Source organism: Notolabrus celidotus, chromosome 5, assembly GCF_009762535.1.
Source record: "Notolabrus celidotus isolate fNotCel1 chromosome 5, fNotCel1.pri, whole genome shotgun sequence".
Lineage (NCBI taxonomy): Eukaryota > Metazoa > Chordata > Actinopteri > Labriformes > Labridae > Notolabrus > Notolabrus celidotus.
The window spans coordinates 17,340,737-17,365,300 of NC_048276.1; the positions used below are offsets into that span (position 1 = coordinate 17,340,737).

At 41.3% G+C, this 24,564-nt stretch overlaps 1 protein-coding gene across 2 annotated transcripts; it reads left to right on the top strand.

Annotated features, from left to right (window-relative positions):
• Nucleotides 1-22,852, top strand: kdm6bb (lysine (K)-specific demethylase 6B, b). 2 transcript variants are annotated; one of them, XM_034683480.1, is made up of 23 exons: nucleotides 1-159; nucleotides 856-938; nucleotides 2,429-2,572; nucleotides 6,424-6,474; nucleotides 7,080-7,203; nucleotides 8,625-8,678; nucleotides 8,992-9,211; nucleotides 9,326-9,571; nucleotides 9,933-10,088; nucleotides 10,180-10,467; nucleotides 10,670-13,236; nucleotides 13,354-13,480; nucleotides 15,025-15,130; nucleotides 15,611-15,816; nucleotides 16,226-16,368; nucleotides 16,458-16,526; nucleotides 16,618-16,766; nucleotides 17,136-17,250; nucleotides 17,334-17,521; nucleotides 17,673-17,814; nucleotides 17,897-18,023; nucleotides 18,205-18,375; nucleotides 19,711-22,852. In XM_034683480.1, exons 5-23 carry the CDS (start codon nucleotides 7,085-7,087, stop codon nucleotides 19,732-19,734), a joined length of 5,217 nt encoding a protein of 1,738 aa, XP_034539371.1. In that variant the 5' UTR covers nucleotides 1-159; nucleotides 856-938; nucleotides 2,429-2,572; nucleotides 6,424-6,474; nucleotides 7,080-7,084; the 3' UTR covers nucleotides 19,735-22,852. The 2 variants fall into 2 exon arrangements, with proteins under 2 accessions (XP_034539371.1, XP_034539370.1); XM_034683479.1 differs by lacking the exon at nucleotides 856-938.
• The last annotated feature ends 1,712 nt before the right edge of the window (nucleotides 22,853-24,564 follow it).

Consider the following 24,564-nt stretch of genomic DNA (forward strand, 5'->3'; position numbering starts at 1 on the left):
GCATCAGAGAGTGGAGTGGAAACAGGAAGAAGGGGGAGAGGGGAAGAAAGGAGACAAGAGGAGAGAGGAACGGGTGAGACAAGGTGGCGAGTGAAAGAGAGGAAAAGGGGAGCAAGAGAGGGGGTGTGTGGACCTTAGGAAACAAAGACAAAAAAACAGGTAACCTATAGAAGCCATTTAAAATGTGTTATTCGCTTTCCTTGTGGTCGACATGTTCTGCGTTTATTGTGTCGTGTGTACCAAGTGTGAGGCTGTATTCATGTGTCTCTATATGTTGATTTCTATGTGTTTTTAGTGTGTCATTGCTCTGAACGATGGGTCTGTGTTAGTTGAACATACTGCAGTGTGTCTGCAGACTGTGCTGCACATTCATGCATGAAACCCACACACACACACACACACACACACAAACATGCACACATGCAATGCAGACATGTAGTGCACGAGCAGAAATGTGGAATGATGGATGCAGTGGAGGGGGGCTGCTGTGGTTACACTTGTGCTGTGGTTACATGTGTACTCTGAGGAACGTTGAACTGTTGAATATCAGTGTGTGTTTGTGTGTTTGTGTGTGTGTGTGTGTGTGTGTGTGTGTGTGTTTGTGGGAGGTGTACAGTAGCAAAGAGCTCCAGTGTGACAAAGTGTGAAGCTTAATCTGAATTTAGTGGAATTTCCAAAGCAAGTCACATGCAGTTTTTTTGCCGCCACTGAAAGTTGCACTCCCTGTTAAACACATCTTACACACAACTTGTGGCTTTGTTGTGTTTTTATGAAATAAGTGGCTCAAATGTTTGACACAAACGCTCATTGTCTCAAACAGAATGAACAAAAGGTAACTATAGAAACTGTTGCCAGCTTACAGTAAAGCGTGCAGCCGGTGCATGCTTCCAGTTGACGTGACTGCCAGCATAGGTGACCACCTGGATTTGCAATTCCAGGTAACCATTCCTCTCCCAATACCAGCTTTCTTGCGCGCACACACACATGTACACACAAACACATGCTTCCTGTATCATCTCCATACACTGTTAACCTGCTTGTATTGTCTTTGTGCTCAAAAAGCTGCACATTTTTATTACATTGTTTGCTGACGACACCCCTCTTTTCTTGCTCTTGACCTTGCTTTGGTACATTCCAGCACCCCTCAGAGAGAGAGAGAGAGAGAGAGAGAGAGAGTGAGAGCTGTGCTTTATGGAGCATACACCAGGAGAAGCTGCTGTTACAGAAAGGGAGAAGGGGATAGAGCAGAGAGGGACGCGGGGCTGCAGGGATGTTATTTTTAGAAATGTGATTGATATTCGCCTCATACTGTAAGCTCTTTCTCCAAGACCGTGACGCTATTTCAGGCCTGAATCCAATAAATATCACACATGTGCATGCGTTCAGGGTGGGTCTGTACATTGTCGCTTCTCACTTCCCCCTCCATCTGTTCTCTTCTACTTCCCGTGTTTGCTAGCCAAGGAACCACCAGAGACAGGCCTGGTCTGGTGCAGCCCATCCTTCCTTTTATGGTATAGGATCCTTATTACTTGCACACTCATGCACACACACACAATCTGCACAAGAGATGCACATCTGCAGGGGTTCTCTGCAGCGAGAAAGCAGCGCTAGAGAGTGTGCAGGGATGTGACATACTGTTGATTTGACAAAATGAGGGCACAAATTGGTGGGTGTGTGCAGGATGCTCTTGATACAAATTAAATATTTTTGTTGCAGAGATTTGAGGAAAAGAAACAGAGACATCAGTGTTGAGGTATACATTAAATCCCCTCCCCTCCCTCCCTGTCTCAGTGTCAAAATCACACACACTTGCAAACACTCCCCTCCTTGCTTGAGGCCTTGCTCCCAGCTCCGGACTAAATGATATCATCGGTTGCCAGGGATACAGGGACACAGCGTGCAGAGAAAAGGGAGGGTGAGGCATAGACAGAGCTGCTCACATAGCCTGAAAGAGAAAGGAAGAGGCTGGGATATTGGGTATCAAGATAGAAAAACAAGGAACCTTGTTGAGACAAGTAGTGAAGGTAGCAAAGGTGACGTTAGAGCGCTAAAGAGGAAACATGGGAGATAAAAAGCCTGCTCGCCTGTCAAAGGTTACTGGCCCATCCTTCCTCTCCCCTCCTTCTACCATCTCATTTCATTCCCTTCCTTTGTCTAGAGGGGGTCAGGTTTTGCAACAGTGCAAATATGTGTGAAACCATGTGTTGTAGGAAATGGGAGACGAGAATAGAATAGGAAGAGAATGGCAGCAATACCTGAGGGATGGAGGAGAGATCCTGCCCTTGATTTGAAATAATACAAGCTTCCTTTCTGGTACATCTGTGCACCGACTGACTCTGGTATTTCCTCACTCTCTCCATTCTGTGTGTGTGTGTGTGTGTGTGTGTGTGTGTGTTTGTCTGTGTGTGTGTCTGTGTGTGTTTGCCAGCTAGTAGCAGAGGATGAGCATGTCTATTTAAAGGGATCTGAGGCCGTGTGGGTCTGCTGGCTTGCTATTCCTGACTGACAGCATCATCGAAAATTTAAACCAGTGTGCCCCCCCCCCCCCTTTTCCCCCAGAACTCATTGACAGGTAAGGTTGGAGACAGTGGTGCACGCACACACACACCCACACACACTCACACAATATAAGGTTTCAAATAAATGTTGCTAATTTACACTCAGCAAACAGGATTAGTGTGATGAAATTGTGAAAAGGTTAGACTGCCAAATGGATTTTCAGCAGGGACTTGAGTGGATGTGTGGCACATGAGCAGGGTTTCCTTGGTGACAAGCTTGAGGGAAGAAGCAGTCTGAGGGGTGCAGACAGCAGGTTTAACCTCCTAGTAGGTGTCAGGTATCACATTACTACTACAGATGTTTTAGTGCCATTTTCCCCCTCTCTGTAGTGATTTCAGTATCTTAATCAGAGAAGGGAGAAATTATGACAAATTGAACCCTATTCCCCCTGTACTATATGAAAATATTAACAATGGAGTGATAACATTACTCAGTATTGAGATAGAAATATGAAGTAGTATAAACAAATATCAAAGAGTGCATAAAAGCTATATTTAAGAGTGTATTCATCTGTGTGCTACTCTTCATGTTTTACACAATACCATTCTTTGCAGTATGTTCCCCGTGGATCTAAGTTAAATATAATAAGCCTTTCTTTTCACCACTAAAACTGATAGCTAGCTTTAGTCTCACTGGGCTGCATCAAAGTGGTGTTAATGCATGACCATTTTACCAAGGCCTCAATCCAACATAGGTAAAATGTGCTTTTTCCTTATTTATATGAATTCAGAGTTCTGTAATGACTTCTATTCATTGTAAATTCTCACTGAGATAATGATGAAAACTGTGATTCATTGTTCTGCAGTAGAGTGTGATAGGATTGCTATGGTTCTATGTCATGAGTTAGCTTAAACCTTTTGTGAAACATGTAACATGAAACATATCTGGTGAAAGTCAGGCTTAAGAAACACTGATGCATGAAGGTTAACCTTAAAAAAATGAAACACCTAGACACAGGCTATTTGTTTGTCAGTGCATCTAGAAACAACAGTTTCTAAGATGCTCAGTGTACGCTCACTGGTAGCTTACTGTTGTTGTTGTTATTGTTGTTAGCTTTTAGCATATTAAGTGACCAAAAATCAGAAGAAGGCATTTCTACAGCTAGTATCAATATAACAACAACTGTACCATTACGATGAAAAAAATAAAGGTTAGGTTGTAAGGCTGGATTGTAACCTATTCCCATGTACAGTAGGAAGAAATGACAATTCAAGAGAGGGTCTATTAAAACAGAGGTTCCCAAAGTGTGGATCGGGATCCCCTGGGGGGTTGCGAGATACAAATGGGGGGTCGTGAGATGTCTTCCAGAATGTTTTTTTTAAAAGTTATCTAAAAATAGTAAATCTTATCCATTTATAGTAAAGAATATCAGCAAAAATAGTAGCTAAACTTGGAATAAAACCTTAAAATAGAAAACCTAATGAGTTTTCTGTCTTTCTTTTTGCCAGATGACTCCTAAGTTTAGGGTTAGTGAACAGTTAATTATCAAAAGCATTAGTAGCAGTAGGTTAATTCATAATGGCACAGGAAACATAGCCACGTGTTCATATAGGTAGGGTAATTTTCTGCAGACCAGCTAAATGAAGCCACATTAAGACACTTTGAGGGACAGTGGGGTTCGCAAGTCTTTGGCACCTATATTTTGGGGGTCGCAGGCTGAACACATCTCTTATATGTGTCCACCACATCCTCATGACACGTTGAGTTTCACACTGATGAAAGTAAACTTTCTGACAAGTGCAGCACCTACACACAGATTAGATAAGGACTAAGCTAAGGTGAGCTGTAGCTCAGCTGGCAGCCCCTCCAGATGTGCTGTTTGTCAAAGCATCAGAGGAACAATGGTTGATAGAGTAGCACTGCCCTACTCTCTGCCAGGTCACTGATGGTGTTTGCCATCAGCACAATACATTTCCTGAAATCAGGAGGTGTTTCTGCAACTGGTGTTGATATATCAACAATGAAGCTTCATTTGTTATTCTCTGTATGTCAGAAACAGAGTCATGCCCTTATTTTATACAGTTGGCATTTAAAACAATGAACTCCTATAGTCTACTATAGCACAGAGTTAACTCTCGACTACATCTTAACCCTTTTTGCACATGACATCATTTGGCCTTGGAGCGAATTTCCAGATGTGGTGAATTAACCCAGCACACATGGGTTTAATATCGCAGGCACAGAGCCATTGTTGTGTTGAGTCAAATTTAAGCTGCTGTTGACTGACAGCTCCCCCTATAACACTGTAACAACAGTGTGCTCCAGTGTGCAGCAGGGAGGGTCTGCAGCAGATGGTCTGCATCTGAGTAATGTTGTCCAAACACCAGCAAGCTCAGGGTTTTAAAGCACAGAGAGAGATATTTTCTGGTCAAAGAAACAAGAAAACTGCAACACTGTTTATGAGAGTGTTGAAACGACGATCAAACATTAAAACAAAGTTGTTTCCACAGTTTAAGACATTGGAATTTATCTCATTACAAGATTTAAAGGAGTGCCTCTCTGGGATGCAGCTCATAGAGAGATAACTCTTAACCGAATGTCACAAAACAACAACAAAAAAAAGGCTTAAAAGTTATCAGTAAAGATAAAATTGTAGAAGCTGAAAGAACTGCTCTAAAAAAGCAGATTTTGTTGGAACAGGAGGTGAAATGAGGATTAGAGTGGATCTGAGTGGACATGTTGCATCTATAGTACAGCTCTGACTGTTGGCCAGCAGTGCTGCTGCTGCTGCATGTTAGGAAAAAGGCATGCAGCGTGTTATCAGTGTAACATTGTATGTTCATAACAGTCTTTTGTGTCCTCTCCCTGCTCTAAAAATAAATCTGAATGCAGTTGACTCCAAAAAGCCTGAAGCCAAAGCAGTAAGAGCTGTCTGGCTTCAGTTGCTCTAGCAACTGGTAGTAAAATGGCCTCTTGAAGAGGTGGCTCACTTAGCTCATTCAGCACTCACTGAGAGGTAACTATAGCACAGCTGCAAAAGTCTGACCACAAACAAACGTGCATGATATAAACTTGTACCACAAGGGATGTGGTAATATGTTGCAGAGCAGCTCCTCATACTGTTTATAAATAGCATTGGGAAATGAGTGCATAAAAAGAAGTGACCTGTCAGTGCACTATTTTTTTGCAAAGTTAATCTTTACAAGGTTAGGTCTCATACACAGCATACTGGGTGTCTGCCAGCAGCCAAATAAACTGAAAATTATTTGATGAAGAAAAAAATGATGGAATTATTTTATTCAAATAAAACTAAAACTAGGAAGTTCAAATATGCAGAGGTGACAGGTTAGAAATTCTGGTGAGACAGTGGGTGAACAGCTTATAATTGTGCAGAACTCTGTTGGCAGCTCCAGAGCTCACTGTACCATGCTGCAGATCTGCTGATAATGAGCAGTAAGACTGAATGGAAGACCGGTGATGTTGATTGGACGAAAAATCACCAGTTCTGTCAGAGGAGTAAAGAACACACTCCAGCAGCCCGCCCAGTTTTTCCCTCTGCTCTTCTTTGTTGTTAAAGTGAGGTTGCCATGGTCCTTCATCTTAGTGCCATGTGTGTGTTTTTTTTCCTTCAATCATTGGATGGCCACTGGCTATGGTGGCTGCTGGGTAGCAGCGATTAGAGAGAAGCTGAATGCAAAATCCAGCTCTGGCTGACTGAAGATATGAAGGCAGAACAGATACAATACAGCAGGATTCAAAGACCAAGGGAATAAAATCTACTACTGATACACAACATGACAGTTAGGTCTGGGTGTGAATCACAGCCACATGGGGATTAAGAGTGTGTTACTCCCATGGTACAGAAATACATGTCCCTCTGTCTTTAATCATGAACACATTGCATTTCCTGTGTCTCGTTTGCAGGTTGTTTCTCAGGTGTGAAGTGGAGGGCTTCCCAAACTCAGACCAAGACTGGTAACCAACAAACACTTGTTTCTCGCTCTGTAAACATGCACTACATTCACCACTGTAGCACTTTGTAGTATAATAGTAGTGCTTACCATTAGAGGACAGCTGCAAAGGCACTGCCTGTTCAATTAAGTGCTTATTTGGAAGAATAGATTATAGTCATTATGGTGTGTTATAGCAAAAGCTAACAGTCTCTGCAAGTGTCAAAGATAGTAATGTTGAAGATGCAGAGATGCACATAAATATTGTTTTGCACTGCCAAAATAACATCAAAACCTGAAGATTACATGTTAGGGCTGCTACACCTCGAATACATTGTTAGTACTCACCTGCTGCTGTAGTTGGGTTTGGACCTACTTTATTGGAGGGCCCATCCTGGAGGTTTTCTTTTCAAATTAGTTAGTGAGTAGAGGAGTTTTCTTAAAGGGCCACACATACTCCGCTTGCATGATTTACAGAAAAGTAACTTTTTGTGCACTTCTTGGTAAGATCTCCTGTGAAACACTTTATTTTTCATCTTATGTGAACATACTTTTTTAATTGGCTATCATTTTTTCTATTTGTTAATTCAAAATCACAAACATGACACTAATAATTCTATTTGTTTTCAGGCTGCATGTATCACCCAGCAGAGCTGTACTCTGGCCGTAACACATGGGACTCCTACTCAGCTGGGGGACCTAACAGAGGACAATGGGCTCCTGTAAACAGCCGCCCCTGGAGCCACACTCAAAGGTCAGCACAGCACACAATTCACACTCATTCACTAAGTGTTGCTACAGTGTTCACATTCAGTGGGACCTTACATACTGTATAATGCTTCACCTACAAAGATTTGTAATTACACTACAGCAGCCTCAGTTGCTTTCAAATGGGAGATTGTTGGCAGCAACTGTTAAGACAGCACAAACAACTAAAATGCCTTTGGCAGCCCGGGGATGGGGAAAAAAAAGGTCCAACATGCACTGAGAGGAATTTAAACTCAGTGGGAGTGGATAGTGAAACAACTTGAGCCTTGAACTTTTCACTGGGGGTCACTCCAGCAGGTGGGGCTCTAGCCTTTGTTGTCTGGGTTGATCCAAGATAAGCACCACTTTGAGGGACTAACTGATTAACTGAAACTGTGAGGAGCATATTCATGAAAAGCTCTTACTTCAGCTGCAGCTGTGAGCATGAGCCTGTCTGCAGTTTGAACAAGCAGGGCTCTGCTGAATGAAACGAAGACTTTTTTCAGCTGCAGCTGAGAGAAGCCTCAGTGTAACCATACATCTGCAGTACTTGAGGGCGGCTGTGATGAAAGTGACTGTCTCTAACTGTGTAATTGTGGTTTTTGACAAAAATACCAATTGTGACTTGTAGAGGGGTTGGGACTTTGGAAGACATAAAGACGGGTTGTTTCAAAAATGTAATCCAATCAAGCTGAGAAATAAGCAACGCCATGTTTTATTGCAGATTTTTTAATGGAGTTTGTAAAAAGTTTAGTGGGATTTTGAGAATTGCCACATACGCCATTAACCAGGAACTGTTGTTAAGACAATCAGAGACTATACACCTCCATAACCTGCACAACAAATCCCTCGATCGTCTTCAAACTGTGCAGAACTCAGCTGCCAGGGTTTTAACCAGAACCAAAAAATTCCACCACATTTCTCCTGTTTTATCTTCCTTGCACTGGCTCCTTGTATGTTTTAGAATTGATTTTAAGATTTTACTGATTACTTTTAAAGCTATGCATGGTCTTGCTCCGAGCTATATAGCACACCTTTTAATACCCTATGAGCCGATGCGTACATTGAGATCCTCGGGCAGAGGTTTACTGTGCATTCCAAATACTAAAATGAAAACAAAAGGGGACAGAGCGTTCGCAGTGAGGGGTCCGACACTCTGGAACCATCTGGCTGAGGAGATCAGGTCTGCTGAGTCAGTTCAGTGAGCTCTTTTACATCCCTTCTTAAAACAAACTTTTATCACTGAGCCTTCTCAGATTTTATCTGAATTTTATTTGACCTCATTTAATTTTTTATGTCTCAAGAAATATATTTTAAAAGAATTATATTCCTTTAGAGCTATTTTACGGAAATTACAAACAGAAAGGCTTTTCTTCAATCAAACACCATGCCACTTAGATTGACAATTTGTATCTATTTTTCCTGCAGATGCCAAGATGGGCGCGATCAATCACACCCACCATCAAACCGCCTCTATAATAGGTGAGTCCAACAGTTTAAGTATCAACATGAATATCAGTGCATCACTAATGTGTGCTTTGTAGCTTTGCAGCGTGTAACACAGTTTTATTAAAGTCATGAGCTGCAAAGCACTTGTTTCCTACACCACTTTAATGAATTAAGTGTGATGATTCAAAGAGCTGGAGAAAAACTGCTCCTGTTCTTGACACTTGGGCTGCAGTATAATATAACGTTTCATGCCCTGATGCATATTAATATTCTACCAGCATTATTGTTGTGAATTAGTGTCTATATCTTGATACTTGTTGTTCAGTCCACTTGGTCTTTTGTTCAGGGGAGAGAGAACAGCCAACCATGTTCAGGACAAGGGTATCTCTAAGGGATACAGACAGCCTCCGCGTCTTTGGGATAGCAAAGAGCGGCCGTTTGAGGCCCAGAACTGGCATCACAACTCCACACGCTCATTCCACAATCGACCTGGCACCAACAACGGTTATCTAACAGGACCCAGAGAGCGCTACACAAACTGGGACAACGATGCCAGCATCTCTGTGGTGAGACTTACAGACCTGGAAGAATATTCCTTTGAAATTGTCGTTACTGGAAGTGAAAGTATGTCATCATTCTCGTCTTTGATTTGGATCCTAATTTTTTTAATTTTTGAAAAGCATGGAGGTCCTCGCCTGCATCGCAACAACCGGGAACTCCAGTCCCAGCCAGAGAGATGGGCCCCATCAGACTGTCGCAGGAGCTTTCCAGACAGAATGATAAACAACAGACCAGGACCCTGGAAACGGCCAGTTCCTCATCAGCGGCGAGACCAACTGCACCAGCACAGTCCACCTCCACAGCACCCTTTGTCCCCAAGGGAAGAGTGTCAAGCCAAGAGGAGAAGAGATTCTGGCCCTGATCAGGTCAGCCTATCAAAGATTTCTGAATGAAACACTGATAAAATCCCTTTACATGGCCGTAGTCTCAGTAAGGTCACTTGTTGTTTTCTGAAGAGGCTAGCACAAGGTGCCCTAACCCCAGTTAATGCCATAGCTGTGCTGGCTTGCAAACAGTTACAATGCACCCACCTGTCAGTGAAATCAGCCACACTCCTAATTATGCCTTAGTATTAGCCACACACACACACACACACAGTTAGGTACAGAGATCAAAAATGTGCTTTGGTGTATTTGTATTTTAGTTAACTGAAACATAACTACATAACTACTACATAACTACGCTGCTTGGCCTTGACTGACAGGAAATGTATGCTTCCCTGTTTAGTCATCACATCTGGGATCAAAGCATTTACCTTTAGTCTCCCATGCTCCATCACCACCTCGCCACCACCGCTGCAACCAAGATGACTGGAAGCCTCTTCATGACAGGACCGGTCCTCTCCACCACTCTGACCACAGGACCTCAACCACACAGCAACAGGTAAGGCTGCAGAATAACTAAGTGATGATTCGAAACTGAGCAAACTGCTCGTTGATTACTGACTTCTTTTACTTGCTTTGAAAATTTGTAGGAAACCTCTAAACTGCGCCCTGGAGGACATGGCTCTAGTAACAGTAACCCCGCAGCTCCAAACCAGAGTTGTGGCAGCAGACCACCACATCATGGGAACAGCAGAGGGAAGGTCAACCAGAAAATCTCCTCTTCACCAGCAGACCACACCCGTGTGCCTTACAGCCACCAAAACCATCATCATCAGTATCAACGGCATACAAGCCACTCCAGAGCCCCACAGCACAACCTTCCTCTACGCACCAACGAGGAGAAGGACTCACGGACCCATCACCACAAACAAAGCACAGTAAGGACTTCACTTTTAGACTATGTTTTTGATCATACTTTTTGCTGGTCCCAGTCAATAAGTGTTGTCTAACCCAGTAGGCCAAAACAGCTGTTTTTAATTGTGATAATGTCAGTTTGAAACTACTGATTCAGGGGTTCAATGAAAGCGATTGTCTGATTCCTAAACAAAAGTTTAAACATGAATATTTTTGACTCTGCAGGAACCCCAGCGTATTCATCAAAGGGGTAGTTCAAGGGATCCAGCCCTCTCTGAGTCCTCCGGTTCAGACTCGCCTCTCTACTCATCACACCACTGCAGTCCACAAACTGCCAGCAGTCCACATTCTCCTTCTAGTCTATCCACATACATGGCAGCCAGTGGCAGAAAGGGTCCATCAATTATTCGTCAGTGCAGTCCTGGCCTCAGAGGACAGCAGAAACTCCAGGGAAGCCCCAATCACACATCAAGACCAAGCCTTGCATCTTCAACACCTCCTACATCTCAAAAATCCAGGTTCTCAGAGGTCAAAAACCGCAAGACGTCCCGGTCTCCCTGTTCACGACAGACCACCCACAGTAGATCAAGAGCAAACAAGCCTGAGGCAGAGATGGAAGAACGACTTCAAAATGACAAGCCAGTGAAAAAGGAAAGAAAGGCAGAGGTTCAAAAGATGAACAGAAAAGGGGAAGAAACAAAAAAGCGTAAGAAAAAAGAGGAAAGACGGTTGGCAGAGAGGAAAAAGAAAAAGGATAGAGCAGCAAAGAAGGAAAGAAAGCTGGGGTTGAAAACTAAAGTAGCAGAAAAGGAAATGTGTACCTCACTCTCCACTTTCAACTCATCAGGCGAGGCCAAAGTGAGTAAAATAGAGACTACGACTCTGTCACCAGGAAAGCAAGACCAGTCACCAACCAAACACAAGCACAGGGAGAAGAGTGAACGAGAGGAGAAGACACGCAGGCCATCCTCAAAAACCTCTCCCTACACATCCTTGGCATCGGAAAATCACAAAACTCCAGGAAAGATCAGAAGTCCCCTAAAACTACAGCATTCTCTTTGCAGGGACACCAGCAACAGTAAGACCAGCAAAAGGCCAACCATCATTCTGTCCAAAACAGAAGTCAGATCAAAAGCAAAAGCAGATGATACCTTCCCCTCCCTTTTATTCAAAGCTTTAGAACCGCTCACTACAGCCTGTTCTGTTAGCTTAGAGCGGCCTATTCATCGCAAAGACGATGGGCAGGGAGTTCTCAACGCTCCAGACCTGCAGCCTGTTGCTGTGATGGGAAACTTGCAGGAATTGGGAGACAACCTTGCGAATACTCCTCCTGTCCTCAGCTGGCAGGGATCTCCGGTATCAGATCTGGGAGACGATGAGGAGGAGTTAGAAAAGGGAGTGATAAGCAGACCTGTTCTCCAGCCAAGCCCAACTCAATGCTTTTCCCCTCCTCCTGTGGATAGTGAGAGCTCTGAGGATATGAGCATGGAGTCTTGTGGAGATGCACAGATCAATAAGCCACATAGTGGCACTCCAGGAATTTGTGATCTACCTTGTACAACTGAGCAAACAGCTGAGAAAGAGAAAGAGAAGGAGGAAGAGGTGGACTGTAGTGGGGAAACTTCAGTGTCTCTTCTTAGTGAGCTTCGCAACCACAAAACAGGCTTGGATGACGTCTTCAAGAGTCTGGCCAATTTTCTTGGCGGTCAGAAGGTCACTTGTCGAGGTGGCCCATTTGGTGGGCCTCTTGTCAACACTGCAAGAGGAGTAAAGTCCTCCTCCACGCTTGAATTGGCGCCAGAGATTCATGAGCATCAGGATTTCTTCCCAAAACTTGATCCCTTAGTATCATCAGAACCCGGTAATCAATCACCAAGTCACCCTACCTCAGATACACTCATAAAATCAAACTATTCGACAGATCCAAAGGAGCCAGTCATAGAATACCAGCTTCAGAAGAAGCAGGAACAATCTGAGAACAACATAAAAGAGAAACAAGAAGATAAGAAGACGGAGATCATCACTGACAAAATAGAGTCATCTCCTTTGGATAGGTCACTGAGTGCAAAGTTGAGATTGACCACAACACATACAGCCTCCTTCACCAGTCTCATCACCGTCACCACCAAGGACGACAAAGTAAGCCGCAAAGAGACAGATCCCAAAGGTATAGAGAGAAAAAGAAAACACAAATGCAAGGATGAAGAGAGAGAAGGAGAGATTAAGATCAAGATCAAGACAGAAGAAAGCAGTGTCATTTGTCCTAAAAACAAACAAAATGAGAAAAGTAGAGTCAAGGAAAGGGATGTTTCATCCTCCGTTCTAGTAATCTCCAAGAATTCATCCAGAACTCCTAAGGACAGTATGAAGGGGAAGACTCCTCAGGAAAATCATACCAAGCATAGCAAGGAGAAAAAAGTAAGCAAGGGGAACGCTGGAGAAAAGATAGTTACAGAGGTTAAAGAAGAAGTAGATGGGTTAGAAAACAAGACATCAGCAGTAGCTGGAAACACAAATAAAAAGCCAAGCTCAGCATCAGCTATTACAATCAATACATCCATGTCCTGTGTGTCCACACCATCAACAAAACCTCCCTGCTCCTTGGCTCCAGTTGACCCTCTAAAACTGAAAGCATTGTCCATGGGCTTTTGTAAAGAGCTAAAGATCCTTCTGACTAAGCTTGAGAGTAATGGAAGACAGACATTCAACATATCAGAGCTGGAGGCGAAAAAAATCCCACTGACCAAGATCTGTGTTGAAAACACAGCAGCTGAAGTGATAAGAGCTTGCAAGTGAGTGCTCTCGCAAATGTTGTCTAAGCATTCATTTGCTGAAAATGAAAGGGTGTAATGTGTTCCCTCAGTTGTACATTTTGATTACAGTTATTATTTATTGCTATCTTTGTCTAGGGGGACAAGGGTAAATGGGAAGTTCAAGGAGTCCTACCTGCTTTCCACCTTCTCTGTCAAACCCAACATGGCCACCGTGATCCCTATTCCAAGAGAGAAGCTGAACCCTCCTACACCCAGCATCTATGTGAGTATATGTGTGTTGACATTAAATCACTCACTCAGCCCAAAAAGTAAAGTATCAAATCTATTTGTAGCTACACTCGTGGTACATTCTGGGGAAATGCTTGGTCCTCCACTTAAAACTGAAATATCTCTTTAAATTTATGCATTGGTATAAATTTTGGTACCGACATTCAGGTTCTCATCACCTCTTATAGTCCCTTAAAATTTAATTTCATGCATCCTATTTCTATGAATGTAATACTTTGGTTCATGAATAATATACAAATAGTAATATTAGGGTTGCAAAGGGGTGGAAAATTTCCGGTAAATTTCCATTGGAAGTTAAGCTGGGGAATTTTGGAAATATTCTAAATTGGAAACTTTCCATGGAAATGATGGAAATTTATTGGAATTAACTGGGAATTGAGGGTAATTTAATGGAAAGGTATCATATCCAAGCATAAATATTTGTTATGTTACAAGCAGACATCCATCCAAAATAATACAATTAAAACAGATTTATTTTTTCAGTAGAACTTTATCATGTTGAGTTAAATATTACTCATCCCTCCGACCCAACCCATTGAAAAATGAACAAAAATCCAATCCCAAAAAAGTCCCATTCAAAATGTTAAATGAAAAAGCATCTCCCCTCAAGCTTCTCAAGCCTAGCTTCTATGGGATTCTAGAAATCATCTGTGCATGTGATGGAGGAATGCACAGTGCATGTAGGGGGCGTGGTCTCAATAGCCCTGCAGTAAGCAGTCCAGTGTGCTATGTGCATGTGATTGACAAATAGCATAGATTGTATAGGTTGCATAGGTTGTTTTAGTCAGGATTATGCTAAATTATATTTTCCCCAACTATATTTAAGTTCCCTATTAAGAGCCAACCTCAATTCCTGTTTATTCCCATAAATTCCCATGGAAAGTTTCCAACTTTGAAAATTCCCTGAATTTTGCAACCCTCAGTACTATTAATAATACAAAACTAATGACATTCCCACTAGCCTCAGCTGTGCTCTGTTAATAGAAAAATGTTAGCATGCTAACATGTCAAAACTGATGTTGAATGTAGTCAGCAGTCCTTGATTACATTAGCATTGTTGTTTGAACTACATTAAATTACCACATTTATAACAGCTTCACTGTTAGTTGTTCACAAATGTTAGTCGGCATTAAACGTGAAGCTAATCAACATCACTTTCAGAATTTAACACCATTGTGACCATGTTTGCATCCTGTCATTAGCATTTAGCTTGAAGGACAGTTGTGAGAAAATACAGTTACACTTTGCGGTCATGCTTAATAAAAAATGTGATAGTTTTTCGAGAGAATGTGATATCAGCATTGTCTTTGCTATGTTAGAATGGTGATGTTAGCAGCTCACACCATTGTTGTAAATGCAGCTTCAGAGAGCAGCTAGCATGGCTGTTTTCTCTTTAGTCTCGTTCTATTAATCCACCTTTGAATTACACAAAATCACATAGCTCCCAATTTTAGAGACAACTGCTGGTTTCTTACCATATTCTTTCATTCAGATGTTCATAATCACTTCCTGTTTCAGTTGGAGAGTAAGAGGGATGCTTTCTCTCCGGTTCTGCTTCAGTTCTGCACTGATCCCAAAAATGCTGTTACTGTCATCAGAGGCCTTGCTGGCTCCCTCCGCCTTAGTAAGTTTATACACCACACTCATCTCAGCTAATTTTCCTCAGTTCATTTACTCTACTTAGTCCAACAGAATGTGTCAAATTACATTTTGCCTAAATGAGTTTTTGGTGATTAGCAACACATTGTCATTAATTAAGGCCATTTTGTTTTGTGAAAATTATCATGCAAGGAGCAGGGACAGTAAAAGGAGAAGAGGAGGGGGTATTTATTATACAGATATTAATGTTTTAGACTTCTGCTCATGATGTTTTAGACAATGAACATTTTCAGTTAATGTTATTATAAAAGTTCTTGCATACTGGCCATTAGCATCCTTCTGCCTATGGAGCAGTCCTGCATTCTGAAAGTCACCTCATAATTTGTGTTTTTATGATAAGTATTTGAATGCACAGTATTTTTATCCATAACCTAAAGCCTGTGCCATGGTTACTTTGAATGGGTTTGCATACTTTTGCTGATTTTCTCTTTCTACACTATGTTAGACCTTGGTCTGTTCTCCACTAAATCTCTGGTGGAGGCCAATGCAGAGCACGCAGTGGAAGTGAGGACTCAAGTTCAGCAGCCAGCTGATGAGAACTGGAACTCTAATGGTTCATTGCAGACGTGGCCCTGTGAAAGTAGCCGCTCCCACACAACTATCGCCAAATACGCCCAGTACCAGGCTTCCAGCTTCCAGGAGAGCCTGCAGGTAGACATTTTCCCTTTACACTTGCACACAGATGTGGAAATTGACGTACAGGATCATGAAATATTTCATACTTTTTTTGTACATATTGACAGATATTTGTATTTAATGTGGGTCATCCCAGTGCTTATTGCAGTAGAGGGACTTCTCTAAGTAAAATTTTATCTCTATTGTTTTATCAACTTTTTCCCCTAATTATATGAGACTCATGATGGTCCATTACTAAGCATTTTTAACATAATCACAATTGACATAACAACTCCCAATGGACCAATGAAATCCATATGTGGTCAATAGAAATGATCTTTTTCATACCTTTTTTGTCCAGGACTTGACTCAAAATTAAATTGTGTAATGCTTCTTTTTAGCTGTTGGCCAACCTGTCAGCTAAGCTCATGTAGATGTGTTACAGGAGGAGAAGGAGAGTGAGAATGAAGAGGACGGAGAGGAAACCCAACCTTCAGACTTATCAACCATCACCCTTGCCAACAGTAAAGCCAGTCCTGCCTCCACTACCATCACAGCCAATTCTGGTCAAGTCACCAGCACACCCAGGTAACCCCCAAGATGTGCTTTACTCATTCAAAGAAGGCACAGTTTAATGTAAAAGAAAACCTCATCACATACTTTGTTCTTCTCTGCAGCCCAGAGCTGAAATCTGGAGGAAAAATCATTAAATTTGGGACCAATATTGATCTATCTGACCCTAAAAGGTGAGCCTGTGTTGTTAAGTACCTCCCACTTTAACTGAGATCACTGTGTGTCCTTGTCATTTTACATTACCTGTCATATGTTAACTGTAAGATGGAAGCCCCAGCTGCAGGAGTTGCTGAAGCTGCCAGCTTTTATGCGAGTGGAATCCAGCAACAACATGCTCAGTCACGTCGGTCACACCATCCTGGGCATGAACACCGTCCAGCTGTACATGAAGGTGCCAGGCAGCCGTACGCCAGGTCAGTGTGTGTCCAACAACACAAGGAAGCATTAGTGATCCTTTCTGTTAAACAACCAGACTTTTTTAGTACCTGCTCAAGTTTTGTTGTTAAACCAAATTCAAAGAACCAAATATATTATCTCGCTTTTCAGACTGACATGCCAAATTCTTTAGTTTTATTATTATTTCTTGCTATATCAACTCAAAGTTACTTTTGCCTTTAGTTCTGCTTTTTCATGTATTATTCCTTTATCGTTTACCTTTAGTTTTTACTGACTGTATCAACTCTAAAGCACTTTGGGTAAACTCCTGCTGTTTTTACATTTTCTAAACATATAAAAGTGACTTTAAATTTAAATTGAAGTGGGCTGTTTCTGTTTCTCATCAGGTCATCAGGAGAACAACAACTTCTGCTCAGTCAATATCAACATCGGGCCCGGTGACTGTGAGTGGTTTGCTGTGCACGAGCAATACTGGGGGTCCATCAACACCTTCTGTGAGAAGTGAGTGGAGACTTCTAATGTAATTCAAGATTTAGCTCTATCAGCTTGTGCATGCTGTGTTGCACTTTTGCACATTCTTTCAGGCACGGAGTGGACTACCTCACAGGCTCCTGGTGGCCAGTCCTGGAGGACCTCTACGGCTCCAACATCCCTGTGTACCGCTTCATTCAGAGGCCGGGTGATTTGGTGTGGATTAATGCAGGGACAGTTCACTGGGTGCAGGCGGTGGGCTGGTGCAACAACATTGCCTGGAATGTGGGACCGCTCAACTGTAAGTTAACATGAGGACAGAAGAGTAAGAGAAAAAGATCTGTTTGAAATTTGACCATCAGGTGGTCTTTGTCTCATGATACAAGTTAAATATGCAGTTTAAAATGTGGCCTTCTTTTCAGCCTCACCTCTGTTTGTATTTTCTCTCCCAGCGTACCAGTATCAGCTTGCCCTCGAGCGCTTTGAGTGGAACGAGGTGAAGAAGGTGAAGTCAATTGTTCCCATGATCCACGTCTCCTGGAATGTGGCTCGCACCATCAAGATCAGCGACCAGGATACCTACAAGATGATTAAGTATGTCCATGTGGTTGTCTGTGTGTATGTGAGGGTGTCTTTGTTTTACGCCTGTCACAATCTGCTCGTCTGTCTCCTTCAGATACTGCCTGATTCAGTCCCTGAAGCACATCCAGATTCTCAGAGACCAGCTGGTGGCCGCGGGGAAGAAGATCTGTTACCAGAGCCGAGTGAAGGATGAGCCGGCGTACTACTGCAATGACTGCGACGTGAGTTATTCATGCATCTGTGTGTACAATAATCCGGGCTTTGTGTATTTGCCAGTGCTATATAACCCTAACTCTGTGTGTGTGTGTGTGTGTGTGTGTGTGTGTGTGTGTGTGTGTGTGTGTGTGTGTGTGTGTGTGTGTGTGTGTGTGTGTGTGTGTGTGTGTGTGTGTGTGTGTGCAGTTGGAGGTGTTCAACCTGCTGTTTGTGACCAGTGAGAACAGCAGTAAGAAGAGCTACGTGGTGCACTGTGAGGACTGTGCCCGGGCAAAGAGCCCGTTGCTGACAGGAGTGGTGGTGCTAGAACAGTATCAGATAGAGGAGCTGATGAGGACGTACGACAGCTTCACACTGGTCAGTCACACTTTATAATCCTGTTTACTGACACAGATGCTAGAGAGTTTCTGGCTCTGAAGAGGGTTTTAAGGCTAGTTCAGGTACTAACAGGACACTTGTTAATATGTTTTTCCTTATGCAGTGCGAAGGATCAGGCTGTTATACACACAACTGACAATGCTAACAAAAATATATCATCTTTTTGAAAAACAAATAAGTAGATAAATATACCAAAAAGACAACAAAAAACAGGCAAGAAGCATCATCTATACATGACAATCACAGTTGTATATAATATGCGCTTTAACAGTCCAACAACACCCTGACAAGGTCAAACTGCTTCTTTTGATAACTCTATATTAGCTAAAACTGTACCATAGTTCCTTAGCAATGTCATTTTCAGTGATGGGGTTTGGAGCTCTTTCCAACATCCCAGAGTCAACGAAGCACATGTTACCAAGCCAGCTGTTCATGCTCTACATGACCTTTTACTTCACAACAGTTTTATCCCCAAGGAGATATAACTGTGGTGCAGTTGACACTCTAACCAATCTGCCATGAGCTCCACAACACTTCACCATAATGGGAAAAGCATAATGCATAATGCATGAAATATGTACGTTGCTCTACTTTAACTGTTTTCAGTCATTACAACAGACAAAAACCTACATAAACAAACTTTAAAAAATGTGACATTATCATTTTACAGGATCTTAGATTTGACAGTTTCAATTGTAGAGATCCTTACAAGATATACATACTTGCCTTCATTTGATTTTCTTTTTGGCATCAGACTTTGAAATCTTCAGTGCACTTCAGAGGGAGATTTTTTAAGCAGCCTCTGCTCACAGCTGTCAGACCATCAAAACATAACTTGAGCGAAGCAGTAATCCAAACTGAATATAGGCTGTGGTGGAATACTTACAGAAACCAGGACATATTTCAAAGGGATTTTCATGTTTATTTTTTTTACTTCAGATGTTGTGTAGTAAAAAACACAGACATAAGTATGCCTGGGTATCACATGGCTGCTGTAAAACCTGTTGAATGCATATGTAAAATCAACAGTTTAAGGGCTGTTCACTTAGTTTCAAGGGACAAAATGTACAAATCAAAAACGTGTATTGTTTTTTTCCACAGGGAATGTCAAACACAAATTTGTTTTTGCTTTAATATCTTGGGAAGATATATTTGGGTAAAGATGCATTTCACCAAGAACTAAAAACAATACTTATAACATTGAAAAGCTCTGTTGCTTTTGATCTTTTTTTTAATCTCTTTTGGAAGCTTTCCTTTCCTTGCAGTGTGAAGAGTCAAGCTAAGCTCTGTCTCTGCTCTTCCTCTCTCCTCCAGGCTCCAACGCCCTGTTCAAAATGACAACTCCTCCCTGGCATCTTTCGGCCATAAAACCAAAACCCTAATGGCAGCACAAATGTTGTCTTCAAGGCAATCTATTCCTGAAAACTACTCTCTAAATCAGCCAATCACGTTTACTCAGTATTGTTTACATCACACAATATGGTATGGATACTCAGCCAATCCAACTCTAGCTCACTGTCTTCCCCATACCAGCTGCTGATTGGACGTGTATTTTGAAATAGAATGACTAGACTGGTACTTTTTCATGAGAAGCATTTCAGACGTGAAAAAAAAAAAAGAGTGAGCACTGCTAGCACTGAAAATCAGGTTATATGTTCAACGGACACTGCTGTGATTCTAAAGCGTCGAGTAGCCGGTTCTGTGTGTTAATTCAGGTACTTTTATGCAAATTGAGTAGAAGTTTTTTACACCAATCTAGTTATTCTATATGTCCATGAATTTGCTGTGATTCTGTTGTACCAGCAGGGGAATGGCTTCACAGGAGAAGTAGCTGATTGTCACATTTGGCATTATATTTAGTTTCTGTTTTTGTTTGGTGTTCAGGTAATCTCTGGCATTTGTAATTCCTGTCTGTATACTCTTTGAGGTGCTATTCCAATCTAATTTATTCTTGTTGGATACTTAAAAAGTTTTACCAGCCTAGAGGTACACCACATTGGCCTTGCAAACTGTATTTAGAAGAGAGGTAATTAGGGGATAAAACACGAAAATAAGGTTTTATGTACGTGTTAAAAAACAAATCAAAACTTTGCTCAGTTTTCTCTAAAATACGGGTTTACTGAAGGACTAATATGGTTTCATTCTTAGTTGGAAATCAACTTTGTAGATGGAAGACTTTGTTTGTTTTTTCACCAGTCCAGCTTAATAGTCGTCAGTGTGGTTTCTTTGATACGCCCAGAAAACAGACATGGTGTTGTTTTTATTTTTGGAATGGGAAATCAATCCCAGTTTTATACCTCTTTTGTTGCTATGTTCTTGTTTCTAGATGACAGAGAAAATAAATAATTGTACATTGTGAATGAATTTACGATATACACAGTGGTGTGCACAGACTTGTGGGTGGGGTGGTCGTGTCGGTGAAGTGCTGGTTAGTCTGATAAAAAGTAATACGTCCAAAGAGACACACAATCATGATCTTCTAATGCAAAAGCCAGCAAGGCCAAACAGATGTCCAGACTGACTGGCACCTCACTGTTTTCATTTTTGTTCAAACATCCGTCCTGAACAGGATCAGCTCTGTGCACTGCCTGGAGCTTTGACATACTGTGTTTACAGTTAAACAGTTTGGGAGAATATTAACTTCAACATGGCCCACACCATTTCCACTGTCTCTAAACCCTCAAAATCAAAGGGCTTGTTTAGTCCTGCCTAAATTGGCTTTATATGTGGTTATGATGAAATTGCTACAAAATGTGTTCACCCTCAAAGTAAAGCTTGACTGGTGCTTGATTTTTTGGGACCAATAGTGACATTGTTGTTTGCTAGTTGTTAGGGCTCTCTGGTGGACAAACCAAGCGATGGTGACACTGCCTCCTTTCTCTGACCATTTAATGTGCATGTGCATGTTTATTTGCTCTGGCATATGCGTCCTGACCCCATCCTGTTCCGACAGATTACAATCAGGCATAATTCAGGTCAGGCCAATCACAGCTGTTTGTTTTACTTTTTAGTGTTCTTAAGAGTCGTCGGGGCATTTTTGTAAACAAAGAAGATGACTGCCTCTGATGTGGAACCTTCTGAATTCACTAATCTGTCAGTATTAAATGAAGTTTTACCAAATTTTCTAGTATTAAATTTAGCTTGAGCAAATTAGTCGGCTGTTGGATCTAGCTACCTGTTCTAGCAGCGTACCTCGACATAACGTTTTATCACTGATGGTTGGAATATCTTTAAACATAAATGTCTGAGAGGTTGAAAACACCTGTTGGAGAGGTTCCAATTCATTTTAATGAACGGGTCTTGAGACATAACCACAGAAGCCTGCAATAAACTGGATGATATCAGTCTCGCTCTACTTTCAAGTAATTTGAAAATTTGATTCCTACAAAATATCTGATTATTACTTGCATTATTTGGTGTCATGCATGTTTTAGGCCTGTTTTTCTGGACCCTGTCCCCCTCCGTCTGTGCACACCATTCACTGTACATAATGTATCTGTTTTCAGGTTTACTAGAAGACTTCTGTAGTTTTGTTCTCAGTCAGAAATCTAATTTGTATATGGTCAAAACTTGTCCAGCTCAGTCACTCGTTTTTGTTGTTGCTATAATATAAAAATACCCTGAAAATATCCTGTTTCACTCTAGTTTAAATTACTGCAATGGGGATTTTTGTTCCCACTTTTATACCTCTTTTTGTTGTCAGTTTCTGTTTTTTGGATTACAGAGAAAATGGAAAATTGTAAATTGTGACATTATTTATACTGTACATGGTTGTTTTCTTATATATTTATTGCATATCAAAGGGTACTTCACTTGATAAGGGCCTACAAGGTATTTTAAAGATGTAGTAAGGTCATAATGTGTGGACAGGGGAAGTGCAATCAGGGGGGAGGTTTAATTTTCATGGTGCTAGACCCCCCCTTGCCTCGGTGCTCCCTCATTAAACAGCATATAATGATGTATGAACACAAGTCAGTGATACAACTCAAATCAACTGGTAGGTGCTTAACCATTTCAACACAGTGACTGGTAACAGAAATGGGATGATGTCTTTGTACTGTATCTAACAGATGAATACGAGATCTTTTAAAAAGTTTTTCCATTGTATGAAATTCATAATCTTGTGAGGCATTAGTGGTTTTATGATGAGCATTAGCAGTAGTTGTAATTCTTGACACTTTTACAGAGACTTTTAGGGATGTGACTTTAACGACGTCTGGGTTTCGACTTTTCTCTGTGTCCTGTCCTCATTATTATTATTATTATTATTAGTATTGTTTGAAGGATGTAATAATGCTCTTTTTTCCTCCTGACTTGTTTGATTTATGCTGCACTCATTGTTTCAAAAAGAACTCACATAGAAGAAACCTGAGCCAGACCTGTCTTAAATCCCTGTGATTTTTCTGTGACATATTGTATTGTTGTTCGATAAAATAAAATGTTTTGATAAATTATTCATCATAGTGTCTGCCTTTGATTTTTTTCTCTACTGTACGTATTTACCAGGCTTAAGCTGTTGCTTGGTCCACCTTTAACCATTAACCACTTTTAACCAGACTACTTTAAAGGGGAGGAAACAATCGGCACTAAAAGAGGACGTCCCTTGGGTACACTCAGTCCTGTCTGCAGTTATCATGCTCTCTTAATGAAAATGTCCATGGTGATATACTGGATCATAGTTTTGAATAGCATTATTATGTTTAAGCCAAAGAGTCTACTTTCAAAAGACAGCTAAAGACCCAGCTCTTTAGGAAACATATGCACTTAGCTAGACTATTCTCCACTGTTGTACCAAGTGGCAGATCATGTCTTCCAGCTACGATGGACTTGCACTGTCCTGCTCTACTCTGGGAATCTGTGTTCAGCTCTTAAGTGACCCAGTACTTGGTACTTTGGCAATTATTGTGGTGATGACAAGTTAATTATTGATGATGATAATGTAAGTTCTTAAAATGTTTGGTTGCTTCATTGTAGATGTTCCTTATTTTACAAAATAACAAACAAAAAAAAATCCTTATTTATTTTGGTGCATTGCCTTTACACTGCTTGGCAGTACCTGCATCCAAATTGACTTGAAGCACTTTGTTACTCTTACTGATCTTGTTTCATCTTGTCTAGATCTTTGCTTGTGTTGTTCTTGTTCTCGTATCTACGTCGCTTTGGATAAAAGCGTCTGCTAAATGACATTGTAACATTGTAACAAGGTGATTTATGGTCTAACGCACAGAAAAAAATGTTAGATACATCTTTAAAACTCTTCTCACTCTCCTCTTCCTTGTTTAGAAACCTCTCATGTGAGTCTTTTTTTGCCACCATTAACTTCAGTAGCTCCAAGACAAAGCCTCCATTTTTTAGCAGTCAAGCGATATGTAATCAAGTATCAAATGACCTACTCCTTTTTTTGTTTGCCATGCTAGCTGTATGACCTTTGTGATAGCATAGACAGTTGGATATTTATTGGATGAACTGTCATTACATTTTGCATTTCCATTCAGTTCAACCTCTTTTGTCATTAAGAAGTTCACTAAAATCAGGGTTCCCCCACAGACTTAATGTAAATACTTTGGGGAACCACTGACTTTCATGATGTTATCATTCAGTGAAAATGTTTAATTTGACTAATTTCTACCTTGCTTTACCACTAAACACCTGGAAACTATTGATAATGCCCAAGTTGCACTATTTTTATTCAGTAGCCTAGTAAATAGCTAAATTTAAGTTGTAGGGGCTCAGTGGGTGTAGTCGGTTGTCTTTCAATCGGAAGGTTGGCAGTTTGATCCCAGCTCCGGCAACCGCATGCCGAAGTGTCCTGGTGCAAGACACTGAACCCCAAAATGCTCCCGCTGTTGTTCAGCAGTGTGTGTGAATGTGTATGGATGAGATTAGTTAATACTGATGGTCCTTCACTATATAGCAGCCTCAAGTGAGTGTGATGTGAATGGGTGAATGTGACAAGTAGTGGAAGAAGCCCTTTGAGTGGTCAGAAAGACTAGAAAAGCGCTATATACTGTAAATACAAGTCCATTTACCATTTACCATTGACCAAGTAGTAAACATGCCAACTACAACTACTTAACATTAGAATGTTAGCATTTAGTTTCAGCCATCACTATGTACAATTTGATGAGGTAAAATCCTCACAGAGGTAGCTGACATGGCTGTTAAGTT